At 42.6% G+C, this 18,656-nt stretch overlaps 1 protein-coding gene across 1 annotated transcript; it reads right to left on the reverse strand.

The window, feature by feature from the left end:
• Positions 1 to 14,283: 14,283 nt before the first annotated feature.
• On the reverse strand, positions 14,284 to 17,062 carry LOC147308100 (zinc finger and BTB domain-containing protein 14-like). The gene is made up of 2 exons (XM_086272855.1): positions 16,924 to 17,062; positions 14,284 to 16,281 (listed from the first exon to the last, which is right to left on the reverse strand). The coding sequence occupies exon 2, from the start codon at positions 16,256 to 16,258 to the stop codon at positions 15,086 to 15,088; it is 1,173 nt and encodes a 390-aa protein (XP_086128981.1). The 5' UTR covers positions 16,259 to 16,281; positions 16,924 to 17,062; the 3' UTR covers positions 14,284 to 15,085.
• Positions 17,063 to 18,656: the final 1,594 nt, after the last annotated feature.

Genomic DNA, 18,656 nt, shown 5'->3' on the forward strand with positions numbered 1-18,656 from the left:
TACCCACAGTCATCTGATCTACAGAGAAGTTACACATACAGCAAAAGCCCATTTGCACGCACATCTCCATTGCCCGACAAGCAGATTTGTGTTTGATGTCTCTGCTAAAAGACACTCTGCACACTCTACTTAAAACAAGCCCACACTATGCAGTGCAATTTGTACTACGCTTAAACAACGCTGAGACAAACTGAAAAGTTTACATGGAGACAGGCTGCAAAAAAAGACTTTGGTTGCCAGATATTCCAGCTGTGGCTTAGTGTCCAAGAATGATCTATGCTGAGACTCCTTTTTCCTTTGGCAGGTGCTAAACAAATGAGTCCAGATGTCTTATTTACCCATTTTTAGGGAAGTAGACTAATATACCAACACTGCTGCACTGCCACTACAAAAACCAGCAAAAGCTACAATAACAGTCTATTGATGTGAATGTGTTAGAGAGTTCAATTCAATTCAATTCGGACCTAATCACAAATCACGCCTCAAGGCGGTTTGTGTTGTAAGGTATTACACGACAATAATACATCAATAACCAGAAGACCCTTATGAGCAAGCAATTGGGAAACACCTGGAAAGGAAAACTTCCTTTTAACAGGAAGAAACCTCCAGCACAACCAGGCTCGGATAAGTGCAGCCATCTGCCATGAGGGTGAGGGGTGAGGGGAGGGAGACAGGGCAATAGATACGCTGTGGAAGAGAGCCGGAGATGGATAATAATTAATAATTAATGCAGAGTTGTTTCTATACACTTACCTAACTATAAGCTTTATCACAAAGGAAAATTTTAAACCTACTCTTAAAAGTAGAGGGGTTGTCTATCTCCCAAATCCCAACTGGGACCTGGTTCCACAGAAGAGGAGCCTGAAAGCTGAAGGCTTTGCCTCCCATTCTACACTAGGAACCACAAGAAAACCCACAGTCTGAGAGTGTAGTGCTCTACTGGGGTGACATGCAACTAAGAATAGAAGTTTATTGATCATTTTTAAAATTGTAGTTTCAAACACACAGACGAAGACCGTTCAGTTCAAATACTCATTTGAACTGAACGGTCTTCGTCTGTGGATGGAGTCTGGTGACTTGGCATCTGGGTGGATCTACTTAAGGACTTTGGATTTGGAGATAAATGCTGCAAAACATGGTTTGAAGTTGCTGCAAAAACTAGCAAGTGCAGATGGGGACAGTGGGAGGACCTTGAGTTGGTTTTGAAATAGCGCAATTGTTGTATAATATGGAAACAAAGATGGAAAAACAAATCACAATAATTGCTTAGTGGTGATCTTCAAAGCAGTTTGATGTGTTACACATCTGTGTGAGTAACCACTTTCTGATGTTGCATATCATGCAGTAGGAAAACGACAGAATAGCTGGCCTTAACGACCACTTAGGTTAAGTTTAGCTAATGTTAAAAACTGAAGCTGTCTCTGTTTTTCTGCATAATTTGAAAGCAAAACAGACAAATGATGCGTTTTCCTTGCATGTCATGTTCAGTCTTTTAGCTCAGAAACCTAAATAATGCTATACACTAATATTATCATAGTGAATCTGTAAGATATTTAGTGTTTCCAAATATATTTCTTATTCTGACCACTACATAATTAACACAAAAGGTGATTTTTGTGAGCCTACATTAGTTTAAATCAATTATGCCCTTTGAAGCTAACCTCTTGAACCCTCGAATTGCTGCAGATTCGTGGTATGTGGCCAAGCATTGTTCAAACCCATACAAGTTAAACTTAAATTCTAGTGGAGACGCCCATGTTCTCAAAGATACCACATATGTCAGACTGAATTAGAGGAGCTGCACATAAAATCAAGCGTGAGAAATCTGGTGCAGCCATAAAAACACTCAGATAAAGTGTTGGAACAAGCAGACATCACTGATTTATTTAGCTTTAGGGGCAAAATTGAGGCTCAAGAGGTTAAAATAAAGCCTAACTATTATGCATTTGGAGTAACATGCCCCTTATTAGTTTCACCTGTTCAACGTTTTTTAAACCACTGAAGTTTAAACGACTCAGAACAGCTATGCGAGTTATTTTAATGTCATTTACGCTGTACTGGATCAAATTATCTGCCATCATACAATATGACACACAGGAGCCAGATGTCACTGACATCAGTAATGGCAACGTTATATTTCTGTCTCTCCGGGAATAATGGCAGACACCTCCCCCCCCCCAACCAGACTGTCTGCATTCCTCACTGTGGGACAGAAGCATAAAAAGAACCCCCAGCAACTATCATATTTCATTCACCTTTGCCAAGCAGATAGCAACTCCTGCAACATTGCAACATGTGGCTGCCCCTGAAGGCTACCCGAAACCACATGTGTGAATCCCCTGCCCCCTCAGATGCACACACACACACGGGCAACCTGGTGTCACTGGAGCGGAGCAATTGAGGGGAAGCCAAAATCAAAGGTACAAATCTTGAAAATTAAAGGACTTGCAGATGGGCCATCTTTCCCCCCCCTCTCTCTCTGTGTCTCTCTCTCTCTCGCCAAGGCAGGAATGCTTCTCATTAAACAGCCGCCTCAACCAGGAACCACAGATGCAGATTAGAGTGGGCGTTCGCTGTTCGAAGCCTCTTTGGGCAAAACAAGCCAAAAAAAAAAAAAGGGTTCAAACCCTTTATGTTACACTGTGTCTGAATCGCATTGTAACTGAATGTGTTGTGGATTTAAGTCGGCTTCACTGTTGATGCACAGTAAGGATGAGCTGCACGGAAATGAGATCAATTATTAAATGGATGGCTCACAAAAATATGGTTAAGGTTAGGAAACTAAAGCTCTGGCTAAGAGTTTAGAGAGGCTCTTGGATACATGCTATGTATTACTCCAGACCTCCACGGCTTAACTTTATCCATAACTAAAGTGCATATGGAGCCTATTAATTTTTGCACTGGCACTGGACATAAATCATGTTGGAATCATCCAACATGGATGCTGCTTCTTGGAATATCACACTGGGTAATCCACAGGCCGCAGTGTAAACAGTTTTTCTTGAAACTATTAGTTGTTTGAAAGTTCTGCTTGCATAAAAAAGAGATGGTGGAGCGCAGAGAGAAATTGGAAAAGGTTAAAGAAGGTTGTAAAAATAACAAATTAGTTGGTGATAATGAACTTGGACACGGAGGTGTGGACTAGCCCCCAAATTACCTTTTAAAATTACACTTATGTGGTGTAAACAGAGGGATATGACTACACTTTTGGAAAAAAAGAGCAATGCTGGTGTTACATTTCTATTACACTCATAAAAATTAAGGTTTTAGTGGTTCAAGCTGACTCAGTCCACCACCTACTGTTTTACATCATCCAAATCGATTTCTAATAAGTCCTTGGTGCTGGAAATACTGGTTTAGGCGAGAGTGCCAGGTGGACAGAGTATTCAGGTAACTGCTCTTTCTTAATGTGCACCACATCATGGGTGCAGAGCATGCCTGAAAATGTCTACAGAGTCAGCTCTTTACTGTGTATCTAATTCATAAACGTTTTAATGTTAAAAAACGGGCGTTAATGGGCTTTGATTCAAAATGACGAGCCTGCTTCCTCTAAACTTTAATGGCAGTGTCTGACATCAGGCTGTTTTCCAATATTTGCTTCACAAGAGTTTACGAGTTTTTACTGAGCCGCTTTCTTTGACAGAATGCTTTGGATTCATGCTTTTAACATCTGCAGAAGCATCAGTGGAGTGCACTGTTTCTCTTATGCCAAAAAACACTGGACGTCATCTCGGCCAAGGCCAAACTGATGAAATTCTGAAATGTTTGGCCCTGGCAGTTTCACTAAGAAGGTGAGTCATTATACTGGCCCCCTCTCTATCAGTATCAAATCATCTGCAAAGAATCTTGGTGTTATTTTTTTTAACAGCATTTGATGTTTAAATCTGAACTTTTTAAGCTCATCCAGTCGTGTTCTTTTCATCTCAGAATCAGTATAAAGAATTAAGCCTTTTATTGTGTGCCAGTAACCTGAAACTTTTAGTATCCGCTTAAATTCTCTCTAACACAATTTAGTCGGCGTTCGCACATCATCCCACCCTTGCTTCCCTTCATTAGCTTCCAATAAAATTCTGAATTCTTTTTAAAAAGTTGTTTAAAGCCTGACGTGACCAGACTCCTGCACAAGTAACATGACTGCTGAGGTTCCAGCAGTCATAATGTGATTAAGATTAGGTGCTTTTGTGGTTGTGCCGGCTAAACTTTGCTGAGTCATTGATTTGTTTTAAAAGACTGCTGAAATCTTATTTTTATTGCTTAGCCTTGTCTTAATCAATCAGCCCACACTATAGTTAAATAGGCTATAGTTCACACAAAATGTATCTGTGGATGTATATGTGTAAGAAGGAATGTAAGACCGTATGTTGCGATATCCACTCGCCTCTAATTTATAGTCATTAACAAATTCATTAGACCAGTTGTTAGAAACATAAAAGAAAAAAATAATTCAGAAATCTGTCAAAAAACCTGTTTAAACCTAAAAAATGATGTTATTTTTTGGGCAAGTAACAAAGTTAATTTACATTGTTGTACCCACATTTGAGCCATTCACTCATTGAAACTCATTTTCCTGTTCAGGAATCCAAGTAGTAATTGTAATTTGGCATCTTAATCAAAAACTAATCATGCACTTTTACAAAACAGTAAACGCAATCACTCATGGATAACAGCAGTCATTATATTTTATCATTAAAAATATCATTTAGATTAAAGAACTTCCACATACTGGTGGATTAACCGTTACAGAAACATTAAAAAATGATTTTAGTTTTTATCCAGACTGTTAATTTAGGACATAAAATATGTGTTAAGCACTTTTTTGTATAATATATATAATACATATATATTATATATTATAATATATATATGGGGTTTTATAAATAAAGTTCCACTTGTTTCTTTGCATTGCTGTGCATCCTTGTTGGATAAGACAGATCTGTTGGTCTCTATAGTGACTTAAATATCTGTTCCCCCATAAAGTGGATGCAGTGTTAGGCTGAATGGGAAGAAAAGTATAAGAAGCTTACATCTGGCCAATAAAAGGGTGGGTTTAACAACATCTCTAAACTGCTGTGAACTGTTAGTGTTTGCTGCTAATGAACTGAAACCAACTGCTGGTGGCAGAGAGCAGCTAATGATCAGAGCTGGATAAGTTACCTCGATAACAACACTAACTGAATAATATTAAAGATATTTAATCATTACCCCACTTCAGTTTTCACGGTTAGCCTAACCTTAAGCAAATTTGTCAAAGTCAAAATAAGTGGTGCTTCACCTCTCGGGAACATTATCCTTTGCCTTTCCTCAGGAAGAAACAAGTCTATCACCATTACTGGAGAAGGTGTGGAGAGTCATTAAAAGACTGTCAGTGAATCATATCCCCTCCTCCTCCTTTCATCTGTCTGTGCTCATGACATGATGGATAGGAAATGCTAGCTCACATGTTTACGTTTAAAGGGCCTCAGTTATCAGATCCGTAGCCCAACACCTATGCACATGTTTAACTTGAGTTTGTGTCTGTGTGTGGAAGGTGGCGGTGATGGGCGAGGAGGAAGCACCCATTCAGTTTATCCACTTTTTTCATCACTCATGTTGGGTTTCAAGCCTTTAACACTATCAGGCTGGTAAATAATTCACCTTGTGAGCCATTTAATCATCCAAGTTTCTTTAACCCCCTCAGAAAGCCTGTGACAGCCGATGGACTTGTGTCATAGGTGTGTGTGTACACTGCAGGGAAAGGCATGTGCTAACGGAGTGTTTGTATAGAATTAGAGTCAGTGCTGTATCCTGTTTACATTCACACGCTGCGCCCCGCTGTAACCACCTTTAAGTCTGGTATAAATCAAGTGATCCATCTAGAGTTTTTAAAATTTCGACTGTGTTCCCTTGAATGTATTTTTTTAAACTTAGCAGATCAGCAAAAACAAGAAAACTAACCAAAATTACCCAAAGAAAACTTTGCTCTTGTGCACTTTCATGTAAGAACTATTTTCTACAGTGGCCCTGAAAGTTCAAATGCATTGCAACTTCAGAAACACCAGTAAATAGAAAAATTCTGCAAAAGCACATCTAACTATTTCTATTGTGTTTTATTCAACTTTTGTTGTGTTTCGTGCACCTTTTCAGCATTTTAAAAAATATTTGCTGGGTTTTTCTTAAGCTGCAGTCAATTTGACCTCTTAGGGCCACCGTAATTTCTTTTCACCCGACAATGTGTCATACCCCATTTTTACCCCTTGCAGTGACACGGTCGCCATCACGCCACCTGTTCCCTGCACAATGTGACAACTTTGAGCTGAAACAGCAACTGCTATGCAGGAGGGGATTGAAATCCATGTGAAGGAAGCCTGTCGACCTCGTGGCCCTCGTGGTGTTTATGGCGGCAGGTCAAACTTTAGGCACTTGTGCGTTCCTTGTCCGTGGCTGAGCTTGATTTATCTTGTGGGAGTTTGGAAAGGAAATGCCCATTTTTAATCACTGCTCGAGTCTTTTGTATCAAGAGTTTAAAGTCTGGTTTGATGTCGATAACTGTGCCTTCAAATGAGTTCCCAGGAAGTATGTGCACACAGCAAACCTCACACATCTTTCCATTACCCTCTTTGTTCTATTGCGGTCATTCACTGGGCTGGCAGCCACTACCTGGAAAATAAAGGTTTCCTTTGAACATGTCGGCCGCAAGATTAGTCTGATTCAATAAGCGCCTAAACTCTCTGCTCAGCCACCACATTACATGATGCTGGGCGCTTGTTGTTAGATAGTGAGTTCAAAACCGTTGACTGTGGTGTTGTTGACCGCTTGTGCTGGTTTTGAGACAAGGCCGTCACTGTTAATGGAGCAGCTCTCAGAGGGTCAGAGCAGCTCGAGGACGCCGGAGCAGCCGATAACAACAGCTCTGGGCTGATGTGAGTCATGTGTGAGAGGATGAAAGCAGAACGGTTGATGGTGATACTTAAAGCCATAATCGTAACATTCACGTTGCTTTGATTTTGGTGACATCTGTGGCGGAAAGCGGTCACTGCTGCTGTGTATTGTTTTACACAGAAACCCTGGAGATAATTTGTCAAAGATTTCACTTCCTTTGAAAGTGACATGAAAAAAACGCATCTTTCAAATCTAAAGACTGTTCAAAGATTGCACAATTTGAAACTGGAAAAGAGGAAAGTAGATAAATTTTGCTTTTGAGCAAGAGATATACAATATAATCATATACTTACTAAAGGCTAGAAACCATGTGATAAACTTGAAAACAGAAGAGAGGCAGCCACAAACTAGGATGGTTACAATGATGTTAATGTGTGCTTGAGTGATCTGGAACGGCTTTCCGGGACATTCGGTTAATAAGAAATTAGGCAGGTTAACCCACATTACTATCAAATGAGTTCATGTTTCATGTGCTACAGGCTGGCGGTGCACTGGGCATGCAGATACTTGTTCAGTAATAAGAAAATAATGAGATTTAACAGCCTGATTACACCTTTAACACATGCCTTTTCTCTCGTCATCCCCGTGATGTGTTCATGGTTCACATGTACAAAAGTTGTTGTACGCCACCATTACACCTTTTTAAGTGGCAGGTAAATTCAAAATACACATTTTTAAAACCGCTCAACAAATATCACAAAACACACAAACTGCTTCTGCCAAGCTTGTCTGTGAGCTAATTGTAGTAGCGGCTGCATTTCACTTTCATATGTGGAGAAAGATAGAGAGGACAGAAAAGGACTTTGGAAAAGTAAGAAGTGATTTAAAAAACTTGCATGTATTATTTTTTTTAAATTAAGTGTTACGTTAAATCAAGGGTAGCAGAAATCAATTCATGTTTAAGTGAATGATGCTGATTGGATTCACTGAAAAATATTCTACCTTTTTACTACTTTATTAGTGTCTGGGGGGTTTGGAAATCATCCGTAATCTGCAATTTGTGAAACATTTGCTTATATCTTGCTGAACACAGAGAGCAGTGCATATATCAGAGCAGCAGAGCAGGTCAGCTGATCACAGCACGCACACAAAGAAAAATCTACTGGAGCTCATAAAGCTAAATTATGGTGACTGGTTTCTTTGTTTTATTCACACTCCACACCCACTGGACATCTAATCTTAGGTGTCCCCCTGCAGAATCACACACAGTCATAATTACTTACACGTAATAATATTGATTCATTAGCAGCTAATGAACAAGTATTTCATTGAGCTGTTGATTCTTAATAAAGAATAAATACTGGAATTACTGAACATTGCTGTTCAGTGGTAGCATGAAGTGGCAAATGCATGCTAATTTCTTATTTTTTACAACAAAAACTGTCTACTTATTCTTTTTATGTCTACATCTATGCATTTACTGTATGTACTGCTTACACTGGTTTCAGAAAAGTATAAAGAAAAGTAAAACCGATGAAAATGACTTGAGTTTTCTGTAAACTGGTGTGTTTACTTACCTTTGCTCCGAGCAAAATGGGGATCATGTTTGTTCAGTTTTTGCACCTGTACAGTTGAGCAGATGGTAACTAGAGGATTTTTCAGATTATGTGACACTATGTCAAGCATGGAAGTGTGCTCAAGAAATATCAAAGATCCTTCATCCTCCCTACTCCAACACTGACAACACTGCTGAAAACTTGTTAATAACATGGTTCTTATCTTATCTTACGTCAAACTGCAGATTAAAAATCTATCTGTAAAACATGTTTTTATATGAAATTTCCCAGAAGTGAAGCTCTTGCAGTGCTGGTGTCTGGCTGAAGAAAAGACAAGGCCCACTTTTTATGCAGACCTACATCAATGCTGCCCTCCACACTCGGACACATACAGGACAAAGAGTCCAGGTGGAACAAGATCAAAGCAATACCCTTTAACAGCAGCCCAGGAAACAACAGCTTATAATTGGTATTTTAACATCTGGTGAAAAAAACATTAAGGATCCAGACTTCAATCCAATTGACATGCGCTGCTGTTTTCCCATAGCTGCTGCTCTCAGTGGAGTCATTGAATGAAATGTTTCTTTCACCTCCTTCCCTGTTTTGACAGGTCTTTATAATAATATTGTTGAGGATGTCTAGGCTGACACAGCTCTTGAAAACAGCAAGACATGCTGCTGAATCCCAAATAGAGACGATCCGTACCGACTTCACAGCCTGAAGTAATATACAGGGTGACCTCCCCTTTAGAGATTGGTGACCTTTTCTTCTCGGGAAGAAGCCACAGTGCCACTTGTGATGAAGCCATAATCTGGGAGGTGAAGGCTGAAGACAAAGTAGGCTGTCTTTACCTTGATGTCTGGATAGCTGGATTGGAAAAGGATCAGACTCTTTCGACAATTCTTTAAGTGAAATGCAATTCGTATAATTCATCACGTCGTGCATATAAATCTATTATATACATGTCATATAATGGCATTACACCATTGTAGTTAGGAACCCAAGTGTCCCCTGTGAGCAAGCACTTTGTGGGGAAGAAAAAAACCTCAGACAAGACCAGGCTGAGAGAGGGTGGCCATCTGCAAACAGAAATATTCTCAAGAGCTTATAACATGGGGTAGTGAATAATCTGATAATGCCATGTGGGTTTTGTTCTTACGACATCATGATCAACGTTAGGCCAGCAACAATCACGCTTTGTGATGTCATAGCTTAACAGCTTGAAATGAGGGGGTAGGATGCACATGGGCAAAACTTTTTTTAGGGCCTGCTGTCAAAAAAGACCAGTAAGTAGTGGTTTTTTTTAATATATATATATATATAAATACAGGGTCAATATAACAAAAAGGGTTTATTTTAATGTAAATGTCCTTAACCTAAAGATGAGCAAGTAGTTTTGGTGCCTTACCCTAACAAAGTTTTTATTCATGCTTAAACCTCAACTGTGTTTTTACTGAAAACATTAAGTCCAGTAAATCCAGGTTCACATGTAACACAAACCCCAGTCTGGTGGGTGAAAGTCCTGAATTTTATGCCTTCATCCACCACCACCTAATCTTTTATTGACTTGCTCTACACGCTTTCCACCACTCTAACCACACCAACACAGTGAGGTCAGACGCACGTTTCAGCAGAGGCATAAATGCACAGAGTGGACGACGGATCAGCTCTAACTGTAAGCTTTAACACAAAGACAAGTGTTAAGCCTAATCTTAAAACTCTTAAAGCCAAAACTGGAGCTTTTCCCACAGCAGAGGATTTACTGTACACATTTTTGGATTGACCAGGGAAAACTGCATTTCCGGTTTGGCAGTTGTTAAAACTCGTGGATTCTTTGATCAAATGTGTTACATTTCACCAAATCTACAAGTTACTTTAATCAAATCTTCTCCTAAACGATTCCACATTAGGACAGACTCCAGATAACATTTTTTAGAACCAGATTACAGTTGCTTTTCCTTTTCATGCCCTCAGCTACTCCCCAGATGTGGTCTCCCAACAAACACTGCCTTCAGATCCGTCAGAGTGATCAGCAGGGGAATTTCATTAAAGCGAGACTTCATGGCGGAGACTGATAACAAGAGGTGGAAGGAGGGGAAGAAGAGAACAGCGTGAACTGTGTTTGACCAAAGTGAGTCCCTCGGTTGTTATCGCTGAGGAAGACGGGAGAGTAACATGAAGGTAAGGAGGAAAGAAAAATGATTAAAAGAAAAGGATGGAGGGAAAACAGGTGCATCAGGAGTTGAAAGAGGAGGAAGAAGAAGAAGTGAAGAATAAAGAAAAGGAGGATGTAAGGAAGGGGAGATGAGGAAATAAGGAAGGAGAGGATACACGATGGAAGCAGGGAGTAAGGGAGGAGCAGAAACAGGAGAAAAGAAGGGAAAGAGTAGGACGGAGATAAGTAAGAAGGGAGCAAATGTTGTGGATGTAGAGAAAACAGAGCAGGTGGAAAAGATAAGGGATGAGAGAGGAAGGGGAGACAGTGACATAGGACGTGGAGAGTGCGGCTGGACTCCCCACTGAGGAGTGATATGATGGTAATCTCTCAGCTGGAACATCTGGTCTGGGCCTGAACAATGAGTCCCGCAGGCAGATTGCCGCGATCCAGCCGACTCTCTCAGTCCTCTGTAGATGGCCCGATAACCTACCTCAACCGGTCCGACTCTCGCCATCCTGATCAACAAAGACATACATTGTCTGTGGACACACAGGGTCACAGTTAATAAACCTACATCTATGCAGTCTGATGGGAACGGGAGGGGAAGCAGGTCAGATAGGGAGGCCCATGCGTTCAAGGTGATGAGTGAACCGCCCCAGGAAAATTCCTCAGAGATCCTCCTTGCATTAATGTGACATTCACTCCGAAGACGAGCCGTTAATAGAGCGTTATTTTACAGTCGTGTCACTCTAAGTGCCATCCCACAAATCAGTTTAATAACCCGAGTGTGTTTATACAGTACATAAACTGGAGATGCACAGTTGTTCAGTGATTTATACTTTTCTTCTTCAACATTTAAGATGCCTCAGAGATCATATCGGGAGCATAAAACTACTTGTGAAAAGACAGCAGAGGACAGAGTGACACACAGCACGATCAAAAAAAGTCCTTTTAGAGCTGAAGAAATTCCAGATGGTGCTCAAGTGGAGGACAACATCGTAGGAGACTATATGGCTCGTGCATGTCAGCAACTCTGATTAAAAGCCGTTCTCCGCCTGGGAGGAAATAAAACAAAAAAACCCAAAACAAAACAAAAAAACCTGCTGGCTTGGCCTTTCATTCTCATCTATCACAAGGAATTGTTTATATACAGTTATTTTATTCTCCCCAAGCGTGTGTGTATGTGAGTGCGAGAGAGATGAGATGAATGTAATTAAAGTTTTTTAATTAGACACTGTTCTTTTCTGGGAAGCCTGTGGCAGCGCTGGGTGGAGCCACAGTGGAGACAGGAGGTTTGTGGTCTGGCTGAGGGAACCACGCCGGCCTGGGTAATGGAAACCGGGTGTTCATTGTACACATATACACATACATGCCAACACACACTGTTGTACACATGCACTCGCGCCCACACACACACACACATAAACCAAAGCTGAAGAGAGAGTATGCACGCAGAGAAAGCCGCATAAACTTCTGCAGACATGAATCTGAATGCACAGCCCCCCACACTACTAATGTATGCCACATTCAAATACATATATTCATTCATGTGACGCGGCGCATTATGGAATTCATACTGCTGAAGCAAGAATTCCCTAAATAGTGTTGATGTGTGCTTCTGCACGCACGCACGCACGCACGCACGCACGCACAGGCAAGCTCATGCATACGGAAGAACATATAAGCACTGACACACAAACGCATAATCCTAATACAGGCACGAATGGGTGCGCACGCATGCATGAATACACATTTACTCGTTGCCTGTCACTCACACAAGAATGTGTGTTTGCACACAGAGAGCTCATTATAGATGCATGTAGCGCACAAAAACACTCAATGCAAGCGGACACACACACGGATGCACGCTATCCACCAGCCCCTCCTCGCTCAGTCATCACACATGCATGCACACGTGTACGTGCGTGCACGCACATATAAATGCGCTACTTTAAAAAGCACACAAAAAGCTCTCATCACACCAATCCCTAGGCGTGCACACACACACCAATTCACATACACATTACATTTCAACCTTCTTCAAAGATACTGACGTGCAGGCAGGCACGACACAAAGACGCACACACCCAGCCTCATTGAGCCTAACAATGTGATACAAACCCATATCCTGCATCATTCACTGGCTTTAATGCACACTCCCACACCCCCCCCCCACACCACACACACACACACACACACACACACAGAGAGAGTACAGTCCAGCAGGGCCAGGAAATGCAGAAAACAGATCTCGGGCATCTACTGACATCAGTGAGGCAAGGCTCGCCTTTTCCATTAGACACTGACGTCAGTTTTCCCACAAAAACGGCTTCACCCCAAACTACAGGCGATCAAACCTGTTGACAGTTTAAAATAGATCAATGTGAGATACAGGCATCAAACGGGATCAGCGCTGATGATGTTCTCCCCTTCCTTAAACTGTGCGGTCAAACTGTCATAAATGAGAACTGAGCTTCTCCATCTGCCCGTCACTGCAAACAGAAAGGAGACTGTAAGGCCCCGATGCTGCAACTGGCCTCGCTCCAACCACTGGAATCAGATGTATGTAAATATATGGAAAACACTGAGGTGTGAGAACGCATACATTTTCAACACACAGGAACCATATGTGCTCTTTTTTCCCCCTCCCCTCTTCTCCTCCCTACCCGTGAGCATCCATTAGAAACCGAGTAACTTTTATACTGATACCTATATCTTTCGCTCCGGACAGTCAAAGAGAGAGCAGGTCAAGCTGGGCAGCAACAGGTCAATCACTATGAACAGGGCACCATCTAGTGTTGCATGCAGAGTATGAGAGAGCTGCACTTATGTTTGGATTTTTTTTTTCCCCCTTCAAGATTAAAGGACAGCCATGTTGGGTGCACTCGCTGGCTTCATGCCGTGTGCAAATTGGCTTTTCGCTCACATGATGCTCGGGTCAGTGCGAGGTTCGTCGCATGTGTTAAAGTATAGAGATGCAAGAAAGCTGAAACAAGCTGGACAAACACACAAAGGGCTCAGCGGACTTGAGCGCTGGTTAAAGCGGGTGGGAGCAGGGAAACAGATGTGATTGTTTGCATAGGCCAGGCTTATAAACCAAACCCCGAGGTGCTGCTACATGTGCGGGAGAAAGGAAGTTTAAGCTTCAACTACCTGCAACATGTTGTGTTCCCCCCCCCACTCTCAGTGAGTCTGTTGTCTAATTTAGAGAAACATTTTTGAACAACTAAGTTATTGAAAAACACTTAAAAAGTACCAACCTAAAAAATAAATAAAAACAAAAAGCTTCCCCCAAGATCATTTTGGCTTAACAGGAGGGCAGGCACAAGTGGATTAACGATGGCTGCGGTCCAACTTTGAGGAGCTCCCGCCTCTTTGCTGGTTTGCCATCAAGGCTTACTGGGAAACTTAATGGATCGGAGCCACTTGTGCTTTCTCTGCTGTGACGAGTGGACACGCCTGCTGCTGTTTCAGGCAGCTCTTTGCTTCATGTAGCCATTTAGCAGACCAAACTCAATCATTGCATGTTGCTCAACTTTGAAGAAAAAGAAGATCAGATCTGTGTCCCGCGGCTGATCTGGGTGTGGCACCGTTACCTTCATGGTTTGATATGACAGGAAAAGTTATTCTGCATGACACATATCCCACGGAGCGTGCTCAGCTCGCTTCTACCTTCCAAAAAACCCCTTTGACAAAGCAATAAAACACAGCAAATGGTGTTTATTGTCAAAGTGTTGGAGTAGGACAATGTTATATGTGCATAATTCATTATTGTGTACTCTAATTGTGCAACAAACTAAGCTACAGTATATACAGACATCTATCATTAACTGTTGATAGCTGGATGACAGTTATACTGTATAACAGTAAATCTAGTTGGCCGGTTGCTTGGGCAGGACAACCTCAATAAAGGCGATCCATCAAGAGTCCCAAGACTTTGGTATCATCTGCGCTGAATGCAAAATGGTGACTCTTACTCTTACAGTGTAATATCAATCAATACAACTAAACACAGCCATTAAAAACATCCACGTGAATATACTCAATGCAACAAATGTTATGCAGAAATATCTCCCCGCCCCCCCCCTTTCTCTATTACACTCTCTCGTTTCATCTCCATAAAATCCAGTAAAGGTTAAACAAACATTTAAATGTTACATATCCCATTAAAGTAAAAGAGAATAATGTTATGAGAACCCTCAGTCTACATAGCAACAATGCTTTGTGAAAAATATATGTAGAGTGTGAACTAAACATTTACATGATTTTACAGGTGGAAAGGAAACATCGCTTTGACATAACTCTTTAGAATAATAATACAGCCCCACAGTCTTATTAACATGCTATGATCTCTTGTTACTCACTCCGATTGCTGTTCATGTGATGTCAGGCCACGCAGCCTGTCACAGGTTTGTGGTTGTGTCAGTCTGTATACATATTTATTTGTATGTAAGTGTGTCTGCGTGTCAGTATGTGTGTCTGTGTGTGAGTGTATGCACGTGTGCTTGCAGGCTCAACAGTCCCCAGAGTTATGCGAGTGTAGCCCGGTCTCCATTTTCCAGTCTCTCTGGTCGGTGGCGTCTCCCTGGCCTTGCTGGGAGGCGGCGGGAGACAGCGACATCTGTCTGCGGGGGTTGGCGCTGTGCATGGTGTTCCAGTGGCGCTTCAGATCCGACGCTTTGATGAAGGCTTTGTCGCAGGAGCCGCAGTTGAAGGGACGCTCGCCCCGGTGCTGCCGTTCATGGTCTTTCAGGTGGGACTTGTGCTTGAATGCCTTTTCGCACATTTGGCACGCGAAGGGCCTCTCGTTGCTGTGGACCCTTTCGTGCCTCTTCAGGTCGGGCCCCCTGATGAAGGCCTTGCCGCACACCACGCAGCGGTGAGGCTTGAAACCGGAGTGGATCTTCAGATGCTCTTTGAGGTGGGCGGCAGTGGTGAAGGCTTTGGGGCAGTGCTCACAGCCGTAGGGGCGGTTGGCGGTGAGCAGCCTCTCCTTTTTGGCGTTGTGGTCCATGGGCTTTGCTCCCGTGCTCTGGCAGGAGCCGTGGTCGCGGTGGCCATACAGCAGGTACTCCAGCTTCATGTCGCTGGAGGTCGATGAGCCCCAGGTGTGGCTGTGCGGCTCTTTGCCCATGTTGGTGTTATAGTTGTGCGGCTGAGACACGTGTGAGCCACCGGGCCCCATGCTATCCATCCCCTGATCATAGAAGCTGTTCTTCCTCACCTCCTCCATAGCCAGCTCCTTCAGGATGGCATCCTGAGCTCTCATCCCATGGTCACCCGGAGCCTGGTTTTCCCGCGTTTTCATGTTGGTCAGCTCGCGTTTCTGGGTGCACAAGTTATCCAGGAAGTTGATGCCCAGGATCTGACCAGACGACATCATCATATTGATGTCCTTCTTCCTCACAGCCAGCCTGGCTGTGTACATGTAATTAAGCACCTCCTCGAAGATATCCGAACGGATGAAGTCCAACTCCACGATGGAGTTGTCCTCGTCGCTCTGTTTCTTAAAGAGCTTTTTGAAATAGTTGCTGCAGGCGGCCAAGACACAGCGGTGAGCCCTGAACTCTATGTTTTCCACCACGACCACCACATCACAGTGCTCACCTTCCAACCTCTGCTGGTTGAGCATCTTCAGAAAGGTGGCTTTGTGGTCATAGTCGATATATCTTAGTAAATCAGACATGTTGCAGGACAAACTGGAGCAACCTGCAGAGGGGGGCAGGGAAAAAAAAACAAAAATCAGCAAACTTGTCAAATATTTTGATTCCCACCAAAGAACGAGGGCATGCATGCACCCTGCACAGCTGAGGGGTGGAGCTCTATTTGCATGCCACTTTGGAAAATATATACAGGTAGCGTATGCAGCGCGCCTAACAAACAAAGTATCGGAGAAACTTGCAACCGAAGGTGAACCTGTTCATAAATAAGCCCCCGACAGACAAGAGAGCAAACAAGTGGCCAAACAACCGATGCAGAAACCCCGAAGAAAAAATACGGCAGGGCCCAGAGCCGCAGTAGCGCTAATAATAAGAAGCAAAAACAGAAAAGTAACGGCAGCAGAAACAAACACGCGCACTATTCTCCACTTAAAAAGCGCGTTTTACCGCCGAGTTCGCGTGACAGTCGCGTCGCGTGCAGGAAGGATAACCTTAGCAAGAATATTTCACATTTCACTGCGCCCAGCCATTTTGGTCAGCAAGCCTCCATTGGCATGTTTCTGGTGCCTTTAACTGAGTTCACAAACAGCAGAGGAGACGGCGGCGAACAGACCGACAAACCTCCAAAAACCCGCCGCGCGCTGTTCCGCGCCGCCCGAGCAGACAAAGAGGAAATAAAAAATGTTATTACCCGAAGCCTGAACGCGATTCCCTGTGTTGTCACGCAAGGCAGTCGACGACGATCCAGAGCTGTCGTTTTTCCTCTTCCTCCTCTTGTTGTGACTGTGCGGCTCCACAGGAAATGCTGCATTGTTCTGCTGCCACCTACAGCACCGGAGCGAAGCGCGCTACCGAGATCGTCTATACACGCGGTGGTGACTCACTCTGCCGGAAATCAGACGACGTGCTGAATATATTGGTGATTTTTAAATATAATACAAGCAAACACCCATCAGATAGTCCGTCTGTTCACGTCTTGAAGTTAAAATTAAGAACATTTGATTACAAAAAGTATTTATTTATTCATATTAACTGAACAAAATTGCCAAGAAATGCAGATACACAGTGACACTCAATGAGACACGTGACACCCCCTTAAGGGACAATTCCCACTAGGATTTAAATACCAGGGACTCTCCACCATTTGGTTTTAGAATTGAAGAAGTCTGTTGGATGAAAGGTGAAATGTCTTCAAGAAACATAAAGAAGTCCACTCGCTTTCAGTCCAAGTCTTAGACATAACCTGGGTGTCCAAAAACCTACCTACAGACACAAAGTATCATCTGGGCTTGAAGCTTTTCTTTTTGATAAGCTTTTAGCAGGGGGAGACCTACAGGGGGGCACGGGGAAGCAACAGCCCCCAGCTGCCCACCACAACTTTTATGTTCATCACCCCAGTACAGTCATTTAAGTTCTTTTTCTGTATTTATTTTGGGGAACTTTTGGGGGGAGGGGGGTCTCATTTATACAAAAAAAATTCTTTGTTTTCTCAAAAGAGATAATAATACAATAAATAGATTTAAAGTGTTTTTGTGGATATTTTGTTGACTCTGTTACATGTAGGGCTTTTCACATACTTGCTGAAGAGGTATGTGCCCCTCCTTTGCCCCCCACCACACATGTAAAATTTTCTGTTTTTCGGTGGCTCAAGAGTTGGGTGTTCGTCTTGTAATCGGAAGGTTGCTGGTTTGAGCCCCAGCTCGGACAGTCTCGGTTGTTGTGTTCTTGGGCAAGACACTTCACCTACCGCCTACTGGTGATGGCCAGAGGGGCCAATGGTGCAATATGGCAGCTTCGCTTCGCTTCGCTTCAGTCTGCCCCAGGGCAGCTGTGGCTACAACTGTAGTTTGCCTTCACCAGTGTGTGAATGTGAGAGTGACTGAATAGTGGTATTGTAAAGCGCTTTGAGGGGTCCCAAAAAGCGCTATATAAATGCAATCCATTATTATTATTAATTAAGATGCTGAAATTTAAGAGTAGCGTTCACAAGATTAGAAATGAATACGTGAGGCAGAGTGGTTTAGAGAGGACAGGCTGAGATGGTTTGGACAGGAGGGATGGTAGATATACTGGACAAATGATGCTCAAGATTGAGCAGCCACGGGCGTTTACTCCAATATTGTTCAGCAGGAGTGTTAGTTCATGGGCTACAGCCCAGTGTGGTCTCAAGTGGGCTAGAATGCTAAAACAATTACATAATGCACCATTGTGCCACATGTTTTCTACTGTCACTACATGTGTGACAATTCTTAAAAAACAAAAACAAAAAAACATTTCTATTGTAGATTTTTAAGTGTTTCAAAAGTTTCCTTCCACCTGGAAATACTTTCACTTTTTTTATAAATTTCTAATCCTGTGTGTAATTAATATTCTTTGTAACCACTGTGGTGACATTCATGCGACTCTGAGGTGCACTTTAGTAAC

The sequence above is a fragment of the Aulonocara sp. 'chitande type north' Nkhata Bay genome, linkage group LG18, assembly GCF_057382095.1.
Source record: "Aulonocara sp. 'chitande type north' Nkhata Bay isolate Kocher_YH1m ecotype deep benthic linkage group LG18, A_spYH_male_GT1.1, whole genome shotgun sequence".
In the NCBI taxonomy this organism is placed as follows: Eukaryota; Metazoa; Chordata; class Actinopteri; order Cichliformes; family Cichlidae; genus Aulonocara; species Aulonocara sp. 'chitande type north' Nkhata Bay.

What these genes read in the sequence shown, in the direction of transcription:
- LOC147308100 (XM_086272855.1), bottom strand. Translation starts at nt 16,258, where the DNA reads ATGTCTGATTTACTAAGATATATCGACTATGACCACAAAGCCACCTTT.